The sequence below is a fragment of the Lepus europaeus genome, chromosome 22 (assembly GCF_033115175.1).
Source record: "Lepus europaeus isolate LE1 chromosome 22, mLepTim1.pri, whole genome shotgun sequence".
Classification (NCBI taxonomy): Eukaryota; Metazoa; Chordata; class Mammalia; order Lagomorpha; family Leporidae; genus Lepus; species Lepus europaeus.
The window spans coordinates 35,626,439-35,643,102 of NC_084848.1; the positions used below are offsets into that span (position 1 = coordinate 35,626,439).

A 16,664-nucleotide genomic window follows, 5' to 3' on the forward strand; every position below is an offset into this window, starting at 1 on the left:
ATTAATACATGTCAGTATTGATAAGAAGAAAATCACACAACCATCAAGACAGAAAGCCTATGACACTTGCTCTTAAAACAGCAGCTAATCTCTTAATATTCAGACATTACAATGAAATACTTCTAGTTCTCCTAAAGGCTCCACACTCCCTTGCCTCTCTTCACTTGTTTTTCTCGCTGACAAAATTCTTCCATTACATCACTACCTGGCTTTCTCTTGCTCACACCTAATAGGACAGGCATTGTGGTACAGTAGGTTAAGCATCCCCTATACTGGAGTGTTTGTCAGAGGCCCAGCTAATCTGCTCCTGATCTAACTTCCTGCTAAAACACACCAAGAGGCAGCAGATGATGCCTCAACTGTTTGGACCCCTGACACTCACATGGGAGATCTGCATGGGGCTCTGGATTCCTGGCTTCAGCCTGGCCATGTCCTGGCTATCGTGGGCATCTGGGGAGTGAAACAGCAAATGGAAGATCGAGATCTCTTTCTGTCATTCTGCCTTCCAAGTAGATGAAAAGAAACATTTTAAAAAATCACTTCTTCCAAAAGAGCCCAAGTAAGTGTTAGAGACCCGCTTCAGAGTACTCTCAACTTACCCATATCATATTATCACAATATATTTTAATTGCTCATTCAGTTGATTGATAATTATTCAAAACTGGAAGTTATCTGGAAAGTTTGGAAAAATCTACACGATAGGACAAGGAAGCAGGATAGATATATTATTTTATGTAGTTCTTAGATGTTCCAGGCAATTTCTATCCCTCTAATCATTATTCTTCTAGGTAAAGTAGTTCAGCACGCATTTGTTGGGAAGGACAGTCTAAGTAGACAGAAGTACACGTGTTAACCAGAGTTCTGTCGTTTGTAAGCTCTATGGCCCTGGATAAATCACTTAGCTTGTATTAGGCCTTAGGTTCCAGAAGAATAAAAGAAAGATGATTCCTACATACTGTTTAATTGGAATATTAAGAAATTAGGAAATTCAAGCCATTTTAAAAATCCTTCAATCCCTGTAGTGGTTGGTTGCCACTACTGACTCCATAATGTACAGGAAGTATTAAAAATCAAACAAACCAAGTAATTACTTATAGCATATAGTAAGGGCCAACCTCTATGTATACTAAGTCTGATAAGTCTAATGAAGCCGACTTCACTTTTCTATTAACTGCCTATCACCCAAAAAGTTCTCTCTTCCTAGAAACAATGAAACATAGGAACCTGTCTTGCTCTGGCTATCCATTTCTGCAATCAAAGAAGTTTAAACTGAATTAAAGAAATGAAAAAAAAGTTAGCCATAGTGAACCAGACAGAATTGCTTCTCCTGATCGACAAATTGATAGTCTCCCTATCATTTTATAACTAGTGTGTTGGCATTAGCTTTAAACTACAGGCCAAATAAGTAAGAGATGCAACCATAAAACTAAAGATCACCTAAGTTCTAGGGTAAGGTTCACTTGAAAATATGAAATGAATTACAAAAAAAATATGTTCACATGGCATTTCAATCACCATTATAGAAGACAAAAATCAAATTACAAGACAATAATTTCAATCAATATAGAACCACTTATAAAGCAACTCTAAATATGTTATAGAAATTACCTAATTACTTAACACTTTTGTGAGCAGTCAGGTTATTACAAATTTTTTTTCCAAAGGAAGAAAAATAAACAAAGGAATTGAAGCCCTGCCATTTTATCAATGCCATACCTCCTTACTCTACATGTAGTGTTGCAACTTACAAAAGAGTGCTCAGTCCCATGACAAATAATAGTAACTGAAATGCCTCAGCTTTTGAAAAGTGTTTGGTTTTCCACAAGATGAATGCAGAGACGGTGTACTGTCTCACTTAGCATTTATCCTAACCACTTGGCTCCGCATTTGCCGTGGTGTAGGCACTCATACATTTTGCTCAATGAAGAAAAGCTATTACTGGTAGCTAGCAGTTTTACTAAAGCTCATATATTAGGTACTGTACAAAGTGTATTACATGTTTTATTTCATTCAATCTTCTCAACAATTCAATGAGGTAAATAACTTATTACTCCTAATTGTATTGATAAGGAAATTAAGGCCTAGGTTAAGTAACTTCCTTAAGAATTCAAAATGATACAGGCAGGATGTTAACCAAAATAGTTCAACTATCAATGCAGAAGGAAGAGCACCACAGTAGTAGTATGAAATACTATATTCTAGTTCCTCTATCACTACTTCCTTGGAGAGAAGGGAAATTTCTTATTCAAAGTGCCCTTCTGACACTTGGCACAGTATCTTAAGTCATGTAATTCTTCATCAAATGATTTTGAATAAAATAAAATCATATAAGCAAATTAAGCTTTATTATCTTGAAATATAAAATAAAAATAAAGTAACCTGCACAATCTACTTCAGTGGTTTTCAAAGTGTAGTCCCTAGACCTGGGAATTTTATCAGAAATGCAAATTATGAGAGCCTACCTCCTATCTTCTAAATCATAAACTGGTGTTTTAAAAAGTTTTCCATGTGGCCGGTGCCATGGCTTAACACGCTAATCCTCTGCCTTGCGGCGCCGGCACACCGGGTTCTAGTCCCAGTTGGGGCGCCAGATTCTATCCCGATTGCCCCTCTTCCAGGCCAGCTCTCTGCTATGGCCCGGGAAGGCAGTGGAGGATGGCCCAAGTGCTTGGGCCCTGCACCCGCATGGGAGACCAGGAGAAGTACCTGGCTCCTGGCTTCGGATCAGCACGATGCACCAGCCGCAGCTGCCATTGGAGGGTGAACCAACGGCAAAAAGGAAGACCTTTCTCTCTGTCTCTCTCTCTCACTATCCACTCTGCCTGTCAAAAAAAATAATAATAATAAATTGCAAAAAATAAAAAAAAAAGTTTTCCATGTAATTCTCATGCATGGGAACATTGGAGAACCACTGGTTTAGTTTATGTGATAATTCTGATGACCAAATGAGTTCAACAGCACGAAAGGAGGCTAAAAAGTGAAAGGCCTGTATCATCATCATCACCACTTTGAAAACCCAAGTGATGTCGCTAAAACCCAGATAAAAATGAACATTAGAATTGAAATAGATCATTAAATACTTTTAAAATGGAACACTGTTGTTTCAGATTTTCTCTGGATAATGTATAGCATTTATGGATCCAGAGAAAAACCTGACTCTGATCCATAAAATGCTACCTAGAAATCTGGTAACTGGATTACACAGTGGTCAACCCAGAGATCTGACATACCACACAGGCTCCTTACCTGACCAGTGTCCTGTGGAGATGCCAGATCTGTCTGTACATGTCTCACTTACAGGTCTAAACACAGTCTCCCATCCACCGGTGGCATAGCGCCAATTCTGAGACTCTAAGATGAGTGTTCGTTGGGTGCCATATGCAATCATGAAGCAGTAGACCACATGATGGAGTTGGCAGCCATAGCCACAGCCTTTGTTGATATTACATACAAGCTTCTTGGCTTTGCTGCAGTCCTTGGGATTCTGCCAGGGAGAAAAAGATGAAGATAAGGTATACAGAGGGGTCAACATTTCTTTGTGGGTGATAAGCATATAATCATCATATAATAGGGGTGAAAACTTAGTGTAGCAGTTAAAGCTCTTTAGGGGATATCCATACTCCATACTGGAGCGCCAGGGTTCAATGCAATACTTTGAATCCTGACCCCAGATTCCTGCTAACGCACATCCTGGGAGTCAGCATGCAATCGTTCAAGTAGATGAGTCCTTGCCACACATATGGGAGACTTGGATTGAGTTCCTGGCCCGATCTCTGCTTCTGCAGACATCTGCAGAGTAAATCAGTAGATGATAACTCCCTCTGTCTCTTTCAAAAATAAATACATAAATAAATAAATAATTTAACAAGCTAGAACTGATCTAGTATGTGTCTTCTTATTGCAAAGAACCCAGACTAAAGGATTGAATTTCAAAGAATCCAATGAAAATGTTATGTGCATATTTAGAAAGCAGTGGCAATGGAAGAACAATAAAGTTAGAAATACCACCAACAAATGTGAAATTAAGCAATTACATCACAAAAAAGTCATTCACTGCTATCACTCAGGACACACAAAATCTGATTACCTCTGCACAAAGTTGCCAACACTGAGATCTTTATGAGACAAGTAAAACAGTCCATTTATTCCAACAATCTGAAATTACTTTCATGATGTGACTCAAATAATCAAAAAAACCCTGTAATTTATCTATTAATTTCATCTACCTTCAGAGTTCTACATGTTACCAAAAAAACCTACTTTTTTAAAAATTATAAACTAAAAGTGATTGAGATCTGAATTCAATCAACTACAAAATACCAGTCACAGAGATTTTCTTTCTTTACTTGCCTTGACCTGCAATTGTCATGCCTATTCTTAATTAGAAGATTCATTTTCCTAATCGTATACTTGGCCAAAAACAGTTAGTAGAAGGTTAGCAAATACATAAAACTCCTTTTTTTCCATTTTAAAGTTTGTTATGTGCTAATTTGTATATACTGTTACTATATATCCTTAGGTGTCTTAGTTACTTATAGAACAATCTGTCTTGACAAGGATTCTTTAGTCCGAGAAATTTCCAAACTATTTGCCTATAAGAGAAGAGAGACTGAGTGCTTCTAGGAATAGAATCTTTTCTTAAATATAACAAGAGGTAAGGTAACAAGTTATCGATTTATATGAGCTTTGAATAAAACAGTCCTCAAATCCCAAATCAAAACTATTTTCCAAGGATGTCATGGGTTCTATTAAGTGAAGCCCCAGAAACAAAAGCTAAAATGGTGAGGCTATAAAACGCTTCTGAAGGAAAAATAAGAAGGGAAAATTCAATACAGTAACCTTTCGCTTTCAAGGGTGCCACAGCAGGCTTTTTTTTTTTTTTTTAAAGAGAAAGATTCAAGTTCTTTCTTTCTTTTTTTTGGACAGGTAGAGTTACAGACAGTGAGAGAGAGACAGAGAGAAAGATTTTCCTTCCGCTGGTTCATTCCTCAAATGACCGCCACAGTTGGCACTGCGCCAATCCAAAGCCAGGAGCCAGGTGCTTCTTCCTGGTCTCCCACGCAGGTACAGGGGCCCAAACACTTGGACCATCCTCCACTGCCCTCCCGGGCCACAGTAGAGAGCTGGACTGAAAGAGGAGCAACCGGGACTAGAACCTGGCACCCATATGGGATGCCGGCGCCACAGGCAGAGGCTTAACCAAGTGTGCTATGGTGCCAGCCCCTGTTTTTTTTGGTTTTGTTTTGTTTAAATATCAAAGCAGATTAGACATCATGAAGAGTCAGAGTTCCAAAACTCAGCAAGATTTGGTCAAGACTATCTCCACAATCAAGTACTAGAGCTGTGAGTTATGTTCACTTCAGACTACTAACTCATGGCAGACTCTTGAAGCAATATGTATTGCTTCTCTTGCTGCTATGTTCACAAAAGATCTGAGAGGAACAAGGGAAGTATATGTGATGTGGGAAATGGGAGACCTACATCATTTAATTTCTGTCCACTAACATATGCGGATTCTGGGAGAAAACAACATTCTCAAACTTATCAACAGCTCGGTTATTGACTCAAAAGTTACAAAGACAGCAGAGAGAGAAGGAGAGGGAGAGGGAGAGGGAGAGAGAGAGAGTCTTACATCCGAGGGTTCACTCCCCAGTTGGCCACAAAGGCCAGAGCAGCAGCGATCTGAAGCCAGGAGCCAGGAGCTTCTCCTGTGTCTCCCACGTGTGTGCAGGGGCCCAAGGACTTGGGCCAACTTCTACTGCTTTCCTAGGCCGTAGCAGAGAGCTGGATCGAAAGTGGAGCCGCTGAGTCTCGAATCGGCGCCCATATGGGATGCTGGCTCTTCAGGCCAGGGCATTAACTCGCTGCACTACAGTGTCAGCCCCCAGATTTCTAATTTAAAAGAATCACATCTGTATTTTTTCTAAATATTCATGTATTTTCATCTACTTGAAAGAGCAAGAGAGAGAAGGGGGGAGAGAGATCTTTCTGCTAGTTCATCCCACAAATTCCGGCAACAGCTGGGATTGGGCCAGGCTGAAGCCAGGAGCCTGAAACTCCATCCAGGTCTCCCAAGTGGGTAGCAGTAACGCAATCACTGGGCCACACCTGCTGCTTCCTAAGATGTGTTACCAGAAAGCTGGATCAGAAGTGGAGTTGCCAGGACTTGAGCCAGCATTTTGATTGGGATGTGGTCAGGCCAAGTGGTACTTAACCCACTGTACCATAATGCCCATCCCCAAGTATCTATTTGAGAAAAGCACATCTACTGTGTGTTTTAAGAGAAGAGTTTAAATTAGAATCCAATGTGTTAAACTAATGAGCTGATACCTGAGAGAAAGGAAAGGGCAATTTATGAAAAAGCCTTGAGGCCGGCGCCGTGGCTCACTAGGCTAATTCTCCGCCTTGCGGCGCTGGCACACCGGGTTCTAGTCCCGGTCGGGGTGCCGGATTCTGTCCCGGTTGCCCCTCTTCCAGGCCAGCTCTCTGCTGTGGCCAGGGAGTGCAGTGGAGGATGGCCCAAGTCCTTGGGTCCTGCACCCCATGGGAGACCAGGAGAAGCACCTGGCTCCTGCCATCGGATCGGCGCGGTGCACCGGCCGCAGCGCGCCTACCGCGGCGGCCATTGGAGGGTGAACCAACGGCAAAAGGAAGACCTTTCTCTCTGTCTCTCTCTCACTGTCCACTCTGCCTGTCAAAAAAAAAAAAAAAAAAAAAAAAGGAAAAAACAAAAAAAGAAAAAGCCTTGAATAGTGAGGCTTAGTGTATCTCCAGTCAGGCTAAAAAGAAGATATTAACACTTTATTATGTCATAGGTAACAGACAAAAAATGAAAAAATCTATTCTACTTGGTTCTGAAATGGGAAAGGTTTTACAACTATAAGGCCATCAGAGGAAGATTGTGGCCAGTTGAGGAACGAACCAGTGGATGGAAGACCTCTTTCTCTCTGCGTAACTCTTTCAAATAAATAAATAAATCTTTTTTTTTTTTTAAAGGAAACAGAGCCACAGTGTGGTATTCTTCAAACTTCTTACCAAATTGTCTTTGTCACTTACTATTAATCCTGATTTTATATGAGCAGTATCCAGGCACTGTCTGCAAAAGCCTTGAAAGTGTGTTATATCCATGAGCTTGAACACACAGAATGACTTCATTATTAAAAGAAGCTTTACTCTAATCATGCTAGCACTTCAACAGGTGAGTGATTTCTGATGATGAAATCTACTTTTAATTGCTTCTGGTATGCCTAATATTCTCTCCTATACATATATGTATTAGTTATACAAGAATGAAGGCATATTGTTCTTTTTCATTTCAATTTTTATCAATCATTCCCTTACTCTTTTTTTATATTCCCTCTACTACACACACACACACACACACACAATATGATATACTCTAGCATAAGGAAGCTCATTTAAAGACTGAAAATATCTCCCATGAATCCCCTATTCTAAAAGGGAGAGGGTCTCATTCACTTCTCCCTCCTTCTGCCTTGAGGGTCACTTACTGAACAAGTTCAGGTAAGCTTTTGTTCACTGAAAAATATTTATTAAACACTTAATATATACAATGAATCTTGGAAGATAACATTCAACAAGAACAAGAAGCCATATGCAAAAATAACTATATAGTAGACAATATAAAAGTTCTAAGACTGTGATAAGTGAGGAATAGAAGAGGGAAAATCATTTTCAGCTGAACTGAAAGGGTTATTAAAAAAAATTGTGGTTAGGTGGAGAAGATGGTGGAACAGGGAGGGAGCACACTGATAGTCCAGGAGAAGATAGTTCACTAAAAGTGGAGGTTCTGTAGTTTCGGGGAAAGGCCAGGGGAAAAAACTGCAGAGGAAACTCTTCCAGAATGAGCGGGACACGGTGGACCTGCGAGGAGGGCACGGGCGCCCACGGCGCAGTACCCCAGCCAGAGTCTACGCACCAGCGCTGGAAAGGGAGGTGAGACACGGCAAGGCAGCCGCCCCCTAACCCACCCTGGGACGGACAGGTGAGACGCACGACTGAGTGTGGCGAAAGAAATTGAAATGAAAACAAAGTGAATAGTGCCTGTGGGAAGAGGGCGCGATCCAGGGGGAGGAACTGAGGGATTGAACATGCCAGGATCCATTGGTGTCTCTGCCCTCCCCCCAATCAGAGCTGCAGCAGGCGGAAAGCAGCCATCTTGTTTGTTTACATTCAGGCATAAAGGAGAACGGCCTCTGCTTTCGCCATTGGGGTGAACAAAGCAACAGGGAAACCAGCCCCAAGGGGCAGAGCTTGGCACCTCAAAGCCCTGACACCAGCACACTCAAGTTACCAAAAATAATAATAATAATAATAAATAAATAAATAAAACAAACTCTAGAAGGTAGAGCTGCCTGCTCACACTGGTTATTGGTACAGACCCACAGCAGCCCTTATAGAGGGAAATCAACCTGAAAATAAAGCCAAAAAGAAATGCTGAAGAACAAAGGAAAAATCCAGAATAAGAATATAGAAGAACCTATGAACTCACCAATGGAGCAGGCTAAACCATCCATAATAGAGGTTGAAGAAGAAGAATTTGAAAACATGCCAGAAAAAGAATTCAGAAAATTAATAATCAGATTACTTAGAAATAATGAGAAACAGTTTCAAGATCTGAACGAAAAGCAAGCCAAGGATTAGAGATCCTAAAGAGAAGCCAGAATGAAATACTGGAAATGAAAAACTCAATTGACCATATAAAAAACACCGTGGAATCCCTCAGAAATAGAACAGATGAAATAGAAGAGCGAATATCAGAATTTGAAGACAAGCTTCCAGAAATAATACAGTCAGTTCAAACACAGGAAGAAGAAATTAGAAAATTAAAAAATACGGTTGGAGACCTACAAGATTCAATCAAGCATTGTAATGTTAGGATAATAGGAGTCCCTGAGGGTGTGGAAAGAGAATGGATTTGAAGGCATTTTCAATGAAATAATATCAGAAAACTTCCTACAGAGGCAAATGGATAATAACAAGCAAATTCAACAAATAGCTAGGAGCTCCAACAGGTTAGACCAGAAGAGAAATTCACCACGACACATTGTTGCAACACTCAGCTCAGTGAAACACAAAGAACAAATCCTAAAATGTGCCAGAGAGAAAGGACAAATCACATTCAGGGGTAAGTTAATCAGACTCACCCCAGACTTCTCATCGCAAACGCTATAGGAAAGGAGACAATGGCATGATATATTCCAAGTTTAAAAGACAAACAATGCCAACCTAGAATGCTATACCCTGCAAAGCTATCATTTATGAATGAAGGGGAAATAAAGATCTTCCACGACAAACAGAAACTGAAAGAATTTGTATCCTCAGTCCAACCCTACAATACTGGCTCAAAGACGTGCTGCACACAGAAATACAAAAACAAGAACTTCACTACAAAAAAAAGCGAATGTAGAATAAGCTACAAACAAATTTCAAAATACATAAACAGCTTGTTTCAGGAAACATGACTGGGAAAAGACAGTACTTAACAGTAGTCACACTGAATGTGAATGGCCTTAACTCTACTACCAGGCAGCACAGACTAGCTGATTGGATCAAAAAAGAGAATCTATCAATATGCTGCCTTACCAGCAAAGATGCACGCAGACTGAAAGTGAAAGGATGGGAAAAGATACTCCAAGCTAACAGAAATCAAAAAAGAGCTGGTGTGGCCATCCTAATATCAGACAAAACAGACTTTAACATAAAAACTATTAAAAGAGACAAAGAAGGGCATTATATAATGATTAAAGGATCTATCCAACATGAAGACATTACTATTATAAATGTATACACACCTAATTACAGGGCGCCTGGCTACTTGAAAGAATTGCTAAAGGACTTAAAGGGAGATACAGATTCAAATACAATAGCACTCTCACCAATGGACAGATCAACCAGACAGAAAATCAACAAGAAAACAACAGAGCTAATTGATGCTATAGACCAAATAGACCTAGTAGATATCTTCAGAACCTTCCACCCCACAGCCACAGAGTTCACATATTTCTCCCCAGTACATGGAACGTACTCTAGGGTTGACCATATGCTAGGCCATAAAGGGAGCCTCAACAAATTCAAAAAAATTGAAACTATTCCATGCATCTTCTCAGACCATAGCGCAGTGAAACTTGAAATCAAAAACCCAGAATCTCTACACCATATGCAAACATATGGAGAATGGACAACATGATCCTGAATGACCAGTGGGTCATTGAAGAAATCAAAAGAGAAATCAAAAGATTTCTAAAAACAAATGAAAATGATAATGCAACCTATCAAAACCTGTGGGATACAGCAAAAGCAGTGCTAAGAGGAAAGTTTATAGCAATTGGTGCCTATATCAAGAAACTGGAAAGGAACTAAACAAATGACCTCTCCATGCACCACAAGGATTTAGAAAAACAGCAGCAAATCAAGCCCAAACCCAGCAGAAGGAAAGAAATACTAAAGATTAAATAAGAAATAAACAGAATTGAAACCAAAAAAACAATACAAAAGATCAACAAAACCAAGAGCTGGTTCTTTGAAAAAATAAACAAAATAGACAAACCATTGGCCCAACTAACCAAAAAAAGGAGAGAGAAGACCTAAATCCATAAAATCAAAGACATTAATGAAAATGTAACAACAGACACAACAGAAATAAAAAGAATCATCAGAAACTACTACAAAGAGATGTATGCTAACAAAATGGGAAACCTGGAAGAAATGGATAGATTCCTGGACACATACAACCTTCCTTAACTGAGCGGAAGAAATAGAAAACCTAAACAAACCCATAACCATGAAAGAAATTTAATCAGTAGTAAATGCATTACCAAAAAAGAAGAGCCCAGGACCGGATGGCTTCACTGATGAATTCTACCAAACATTTAAAGAACAACTAACTCCAGTTCTTCTCAAATTATTCAAAACAATTGAAAGGGAGAGAATCCTCCCAAATTGTTTCTATGAAGCCAATATCACCTTAATTTCTAAGCCCAGAAAAGACACAACAGAGAAAGAAAACTACAGACCTATCTCCCTGATGAACATAGATGCAAAAATACTCAACAAAATTCTGGCAAACCGAATCCAACTGCACATCAGAAAGATCATTCACCCGGACCAAGTGGGATTTATTCCTGGTATGCAGGGATGGTTCAATATTCAAAAGTCAATCAATGTGATACATCACATTAACAAATTGAGAAACAAAAATCATATGATTATCTCAATAGTTGCAGAAAAAGCATTTGACAAAATACAACACCCTTTCATGATGAAAACTCTAAGCAAATTGTTGTTAGAAGGAACATTCCTCAACACAATTAAGGCAATTTATGATAAACCAATGGCCAGCATCATATTGAATGGGGAAAAGTTGGAGGCATTTCCATTAAAAATGAGCACCAGACAGGGATGCCTACTCTCACCATTGCTATTCAATATAGTCCTAGAAGTGTTGGCCAGAGCCATCAGGCAAGAAAAAGAAATTAAAGGGATACAAATGGGAAAGAAGGAAGTTAAACTATCCCTATTTGCAGATGATATGATTCTTTATTTAGGGAATCCAATAAATTCCTATAAGAGACTATTGGAACTCATAAAAGAGTTTGGTAAAGTAGCAGGATACAAAGTCAACGCTCAGAAATCAACAGCCTTTGTATATATAGACAATGCCGTGGCCAAGGAAGAACTTCTAAGATCAATCCCATTCACAATAGCCACAAAAACAATCAAGTACATTGGGATAAATTTAACCAAGGGTGTCAAAGACCTCTATGATGAAAATTACAAAACATTAAAGAAAGAAATAGAAGACACAAAAAAATGGAAAAATCTGCCATGCTCATGGATTGAAAGAATCAATATCATCAAAATGTGTATTCTCCCAAAAGCAATTTACAAGTTCAATGCAGTACCAACCAAAATACCAAAGTCATTCTTCGAAGACCTAGATAAAATGATGCTGAAATTCATACGGAGAAACAGGAGACCGCAAATAGCTAAAACAATCCTTTACAATAAAAGCAAAGCCGGAGGCATCACAATTCCAGACTTCAAGACATACTACAGGGCAGTTATAATCAAAATAGCCTGGTACTGGTACAAAAACAGATGGATAGACCAACGGAACAGAATAGAAACACCGGATTTCAATCCAAACATCTATAACCAACTCATATTCGACAAAGGACCTAAAACCAACCCCTGGAACAAGGACAGCCTCTTCAACAAATGGTGCTGGGAAAACTGGATGTCCACATGTTGAAGTATGAAGCAAGACCCCTACCTTACACCTAATACAAAAATCCACTCAACATGGATCAAAGAACTAGAGATACGCCATGACACGATGAAACTAATTGAGAGCATAGAGAAAACCCTTCAAGACACTGGAACAGGTGAAGAATTCCTAGAGAAGACCCCAGAGGAATGGGTAATTAAAGATAAAATAAACAAATGGGATTACCTCAAATTGAAAAGTTTCTTTACAGCAAAAGAAACAGTCAGGAAAGTGAAGAGGCAACCGACAGAATGGGAGATGTTATTCGCAAACTACACAACTGATAAAGGATTAACAACTAGAATCTATAAAATGATCAAGAAACTCCACAGAAACAAAACAAACAATGCAATAAAAAGATGGGCCAAGGACCTTAACAGACATTTTTCAAAAGAGGAAATCCAAATGGCTAATAGACACATGAAAAAATGCTTAGGATCACTAGCCATCAGGGAAATGCAAATCAAAACCACAATGAGGTTTCACCTCACTCCAGTTAGAATGGCTTACATACAGAAATCAACTAACAACAGATGTTGGTGAGAATGTGGGGGAAAAGGGACACTAATCCATAGTTGGTGGGAATGCAAACTGGTAAAGCCACTATGGAAGACAGTTTGGAGAGTCCTCAGAAACCTGAATACAGCCCTACAACAAGACCCAGCCATCCCACTCCTTGGAATTTACCCAATTGGAATTAAATGGGGGGAAAAAAAGAGCTGTTTGCACCTCAATGTTTGTTGCAGCTCAATTCACAATAGCTAAGACCTGGAATCAACCTAAATGCCCATCAACGGATGAATGGATAAAGAAATTATGGAATATGTACTCTATTGAATACTATACAGCAGTAAAAAAACAATGAAATCTGGTCATTTGCAACAAAATGGAGGAATCTGGAAAATATCATGCTGAGTGAAATAAGCCAGTCCAAAAGGGACAAATATCATATGTTCTCCCTGATCGAAGACAACTAACCAAGCACCTAAAAGGAAACCCCTTTGAAGTGAAATGTACACTATGAGAAACAATGACATGATCAGCCCTTGTCAACAGCCCTTGACAGTTGAGGAACAACTTACTATTTTATTCCTTTTAGTATTTTGTTGTTGTTGTTCCTTTTGTTCTACTTAATACCACTGGTTGAACACTGTAATTAATATACAATTATTCTTAGGCGTTTAAAATTAACAGAAAAGTGATCTCTGTTAAATGTAAGAGTGGGAATAAGAGAAGGAGGAGATATACAGGTTGGCACATGCTCACTCGAACTTACCTCCAATGGTAGAGCTAGAAATGTGCCAGGGGATTCCAATTCAATCTTATCAAGGAGGCATGTACCAATGCCATCTCACTTGTTTAAGTGTTAAGTTTAAGTACATAATTGATCAAAAAGATAGGGTAAGTGTCGAAGAGATTTCACAAATAAGACCAGTGTCTGCAAATAATGAAGGATAGAGTTAAAAGGGAGAGAATGATCCTGCGGGGGAAGCAGGGCACACAGCACACTCATAGAATGAAAAAGGCCCTAAACAGCACTCCGGCCTCAGAATCAACCCTTGGGGCATTCGGATCTGGCTAAAAGGTCCATGAGAGTCTCACAGGCATGGAAAGCCAAGCCACTGTGGCAAAAACAACCTGAATGAAAGATCTTGGTGAACAAGATCCCAGCAGAAAGAATGGGCCATCAAACAAGGAGGCACCTTTCTCTGAAGGGAGGAAGGAACCTCCACTGTGATATGGCCTTGACTAAACAAGTTCAGAGTGGTTGAACTCAGGGGGCTTCCATAGCCTCGACAGCTCATGACAAGAGCCACGGGTGATTACTGATGTCATAAATAAGAGTGTCAATTGTTAAATCAACAACGGGAGTCACTGTGCACATGCTCCCCACGTAGGATCTCTGTCATTAATGTGTTTTACTATGAGAGTTAACGATAACACTACTAGTCGAACAGTACTCTATATCTTGTGCGGTTGTGTGGGTGCAGTCAGTTGAAACCTTTGCTTAGTATATACTAAGTTGATCTTCTGTATATAAAGATAATTGAAAATGAAACCTGATGAAGAGTGGGATGGGAGAGGGAGTGGGAGATGGAAGGGCTGCGGGAGGGAGGGAGGTTGGCGGGGGGAAGCCACAACAATGCAAAAGTTGCACTTTGTAAATTCACATTTATTAAATAAAAAAAATTGCATTTTGGGGCTGGCACTGTGGGGCGGTAGGTTAAGCCTCCACCTACAGTGCCAGTTCGTGTTTCGGGTGCTTCTTTTCTGTTCCAGCTCTCTGCTAATGGCCTGGGAAAGCAGGGGAAGATGACCCAAGTCCTAGGGCCCCAGCACCCATGTGGGAAACTAGAAGAAGCTCCTGGCTTTAGATCAGCCCAGTTCCAGCCATTGTGGTCATTTGGGAAGTGAACCAGCAGATGGAAGACCTCTATCTCTGTGACTCTCCCTCTCTATCTGTAATTCTGCCTCTCAAATAAATAAATAAATAAATCTTTTTAAAAAGTTGCATTTTGGCTAAGCCTTGAAAGAGAATTTTTTGGTTTATTGAATACTAAATATACATTTTTTATTATTTAGTGAGAGTGCATATTGTAAAGGATAACTGTGAAGAGCAAAGTTAAATTATAAACTCCATAAATTATTTTTATGAGAATCTTATTTGTAGTATTTTTTTAAAGTCAGAGTCATCAATAAGCAGATATATTATAGTTCCTTGCAATAATGATAATTATTCAAATTAGAAATACATGTTAAATTTGTCAAAATTACCGTAGGCAACATGCTCTAACGAAAGAGCTTGGTTAGAGAGGTTTGACATAATATTTTTGTTCCAAAGAAGGATCTGCTATGAACTCAATTGTATGATTTTGATTCAATTTTTAATGTAAATTGAGAGAAAAAATTACTTCACTTTACAACCTTTCTCTGTTCACTCACCTTTCCTTCTCAGATATTCTGTGAAGCTAAACAAGATGGCAGATGCTCAAAGTTAATTAGACTGTACTATCTCATTTATTTCACATCAAATAAATGTCATTGTTTTCCCCACTGGCTGCTGCAAAGTGGTCTAATTACAGGTTTTTATAAGCTAACAATGTCATTTAACATTTTTGTAATTGCAATTCTGATGAAAAGCAATGCTGTCACCACAGCACATCTAAATCAAGAAACAAGAACCTAAGATATAATATGGCTCTGTATTCAGTACTCCTTTCCCAAAAGTATTATTTTGGGCATTTCTTTTGACACTTATTTTCCAAGAATAACCCTGTCTCAACATAACCGAAAGCTATATTTGCAACATGGGGAACTATACTTGAATAATGTGTCTTTTTAAAAATATTTACTTATTTGAAACGCAGTGTCAGAGAGACAGGGAGGGACAGAGTGAAAGAGATATTTTATCCACTGGTTCACTGCCCAAATGGACACAATAGTCAGGGCTGGGACAGGTACAAAGCAGGGGCTTGGAACTCTAACTAGGTCTCTCAGGTGGGTGGCAGTGGCCCAAGTACTTAGGCCATCTTCCATTGCCTGCCAGAGATGGGTCAAGAACCTCAATAGACATTTTTCAAAAGAGGAAATCAAATGGCCAAAAGACACATGAAAAAATGCTCAGGATCACTAGCAATCAGGGAAATGCAAATCAAAACCACAATGAGGTTTTACCTCACCCCAGTGAGAATGGCTCACATTCAGAAATCTACCAACAACAGATGCTGGTGAGGATGTGGGGAAAAAGGGACACCAACCCACTGTTGGTGGGAATGCAAACTGGTAAAGCCACTAAGGAAGTCAGTCTGGAGATTCCTCAGACCCTGAATATAACCCTACCATACAACCCAGCCACCCCACTCTTTGGAATTTACCCAAAGGAAATTAAATTGACAAACACAAAAGCTGTCTGCACATTAATGTTTGTTGCAGCTCAATTCACAATAGCTAAGACATAGAATCAACCCAAATGCTTATCAACAGTAGATTGAATAAAGAAATTATGGGACATATACTCCATAGAATCATATACAGCAGTAAAAAAACAATGAAATCCGGTCATTTGCAACAAGATGGAGGAATCTGGAAAACATTATTCTGAGTGAATTAAGCAAGTCCCAAAGGGACAAATATCATGTGTTCTCCCTAATCGGTAACAACTAACCAAGCACCAAAAAGGAAACCTGGTGAAGTGAAATGGACACTATGAGAAACAGTGACTTGATCAGCCCTTGTCCCGACTGTTGATGTACAATTTAATACTTTATCCCTTTTAATATTTTTTTTGTTCTACTTAATACTATTGGTTGAACACTGTAATTAACACACAATTATTCTTAGGTGTTTAAATTTAACTGAAAAGTGATCTCTGTTA

The 16,664-nt window shown here is 39.3% G+C and overlaps 1 protein-coding gene across 6 annotated transcripts in view; it reads right to left on the minus strand.

The window, feature by feature from the left end:
- FUT8 (fucosyltransferase 8) overlaps window positions 1-16,664 on the minus strand; it is a 301,772-nt gene that overhangs the window by 62,889 nt on the left and 222,219 nt on the right. For all 6 annotated transcript variants that reach the window (XM_062181585.1, XM_062181583.1, XM_062181586.1 and 3 more), the window contains one exon: window positions 3,247-3,484. In XM_062181585.1, coding sequence (XP_062037569.1) covers window positions 3,247-3,484 — 238 coding nt within the window. The remainder of the gene's footprint in view (window positions 1-3,246; window positions 3,485-16,664) is intronic.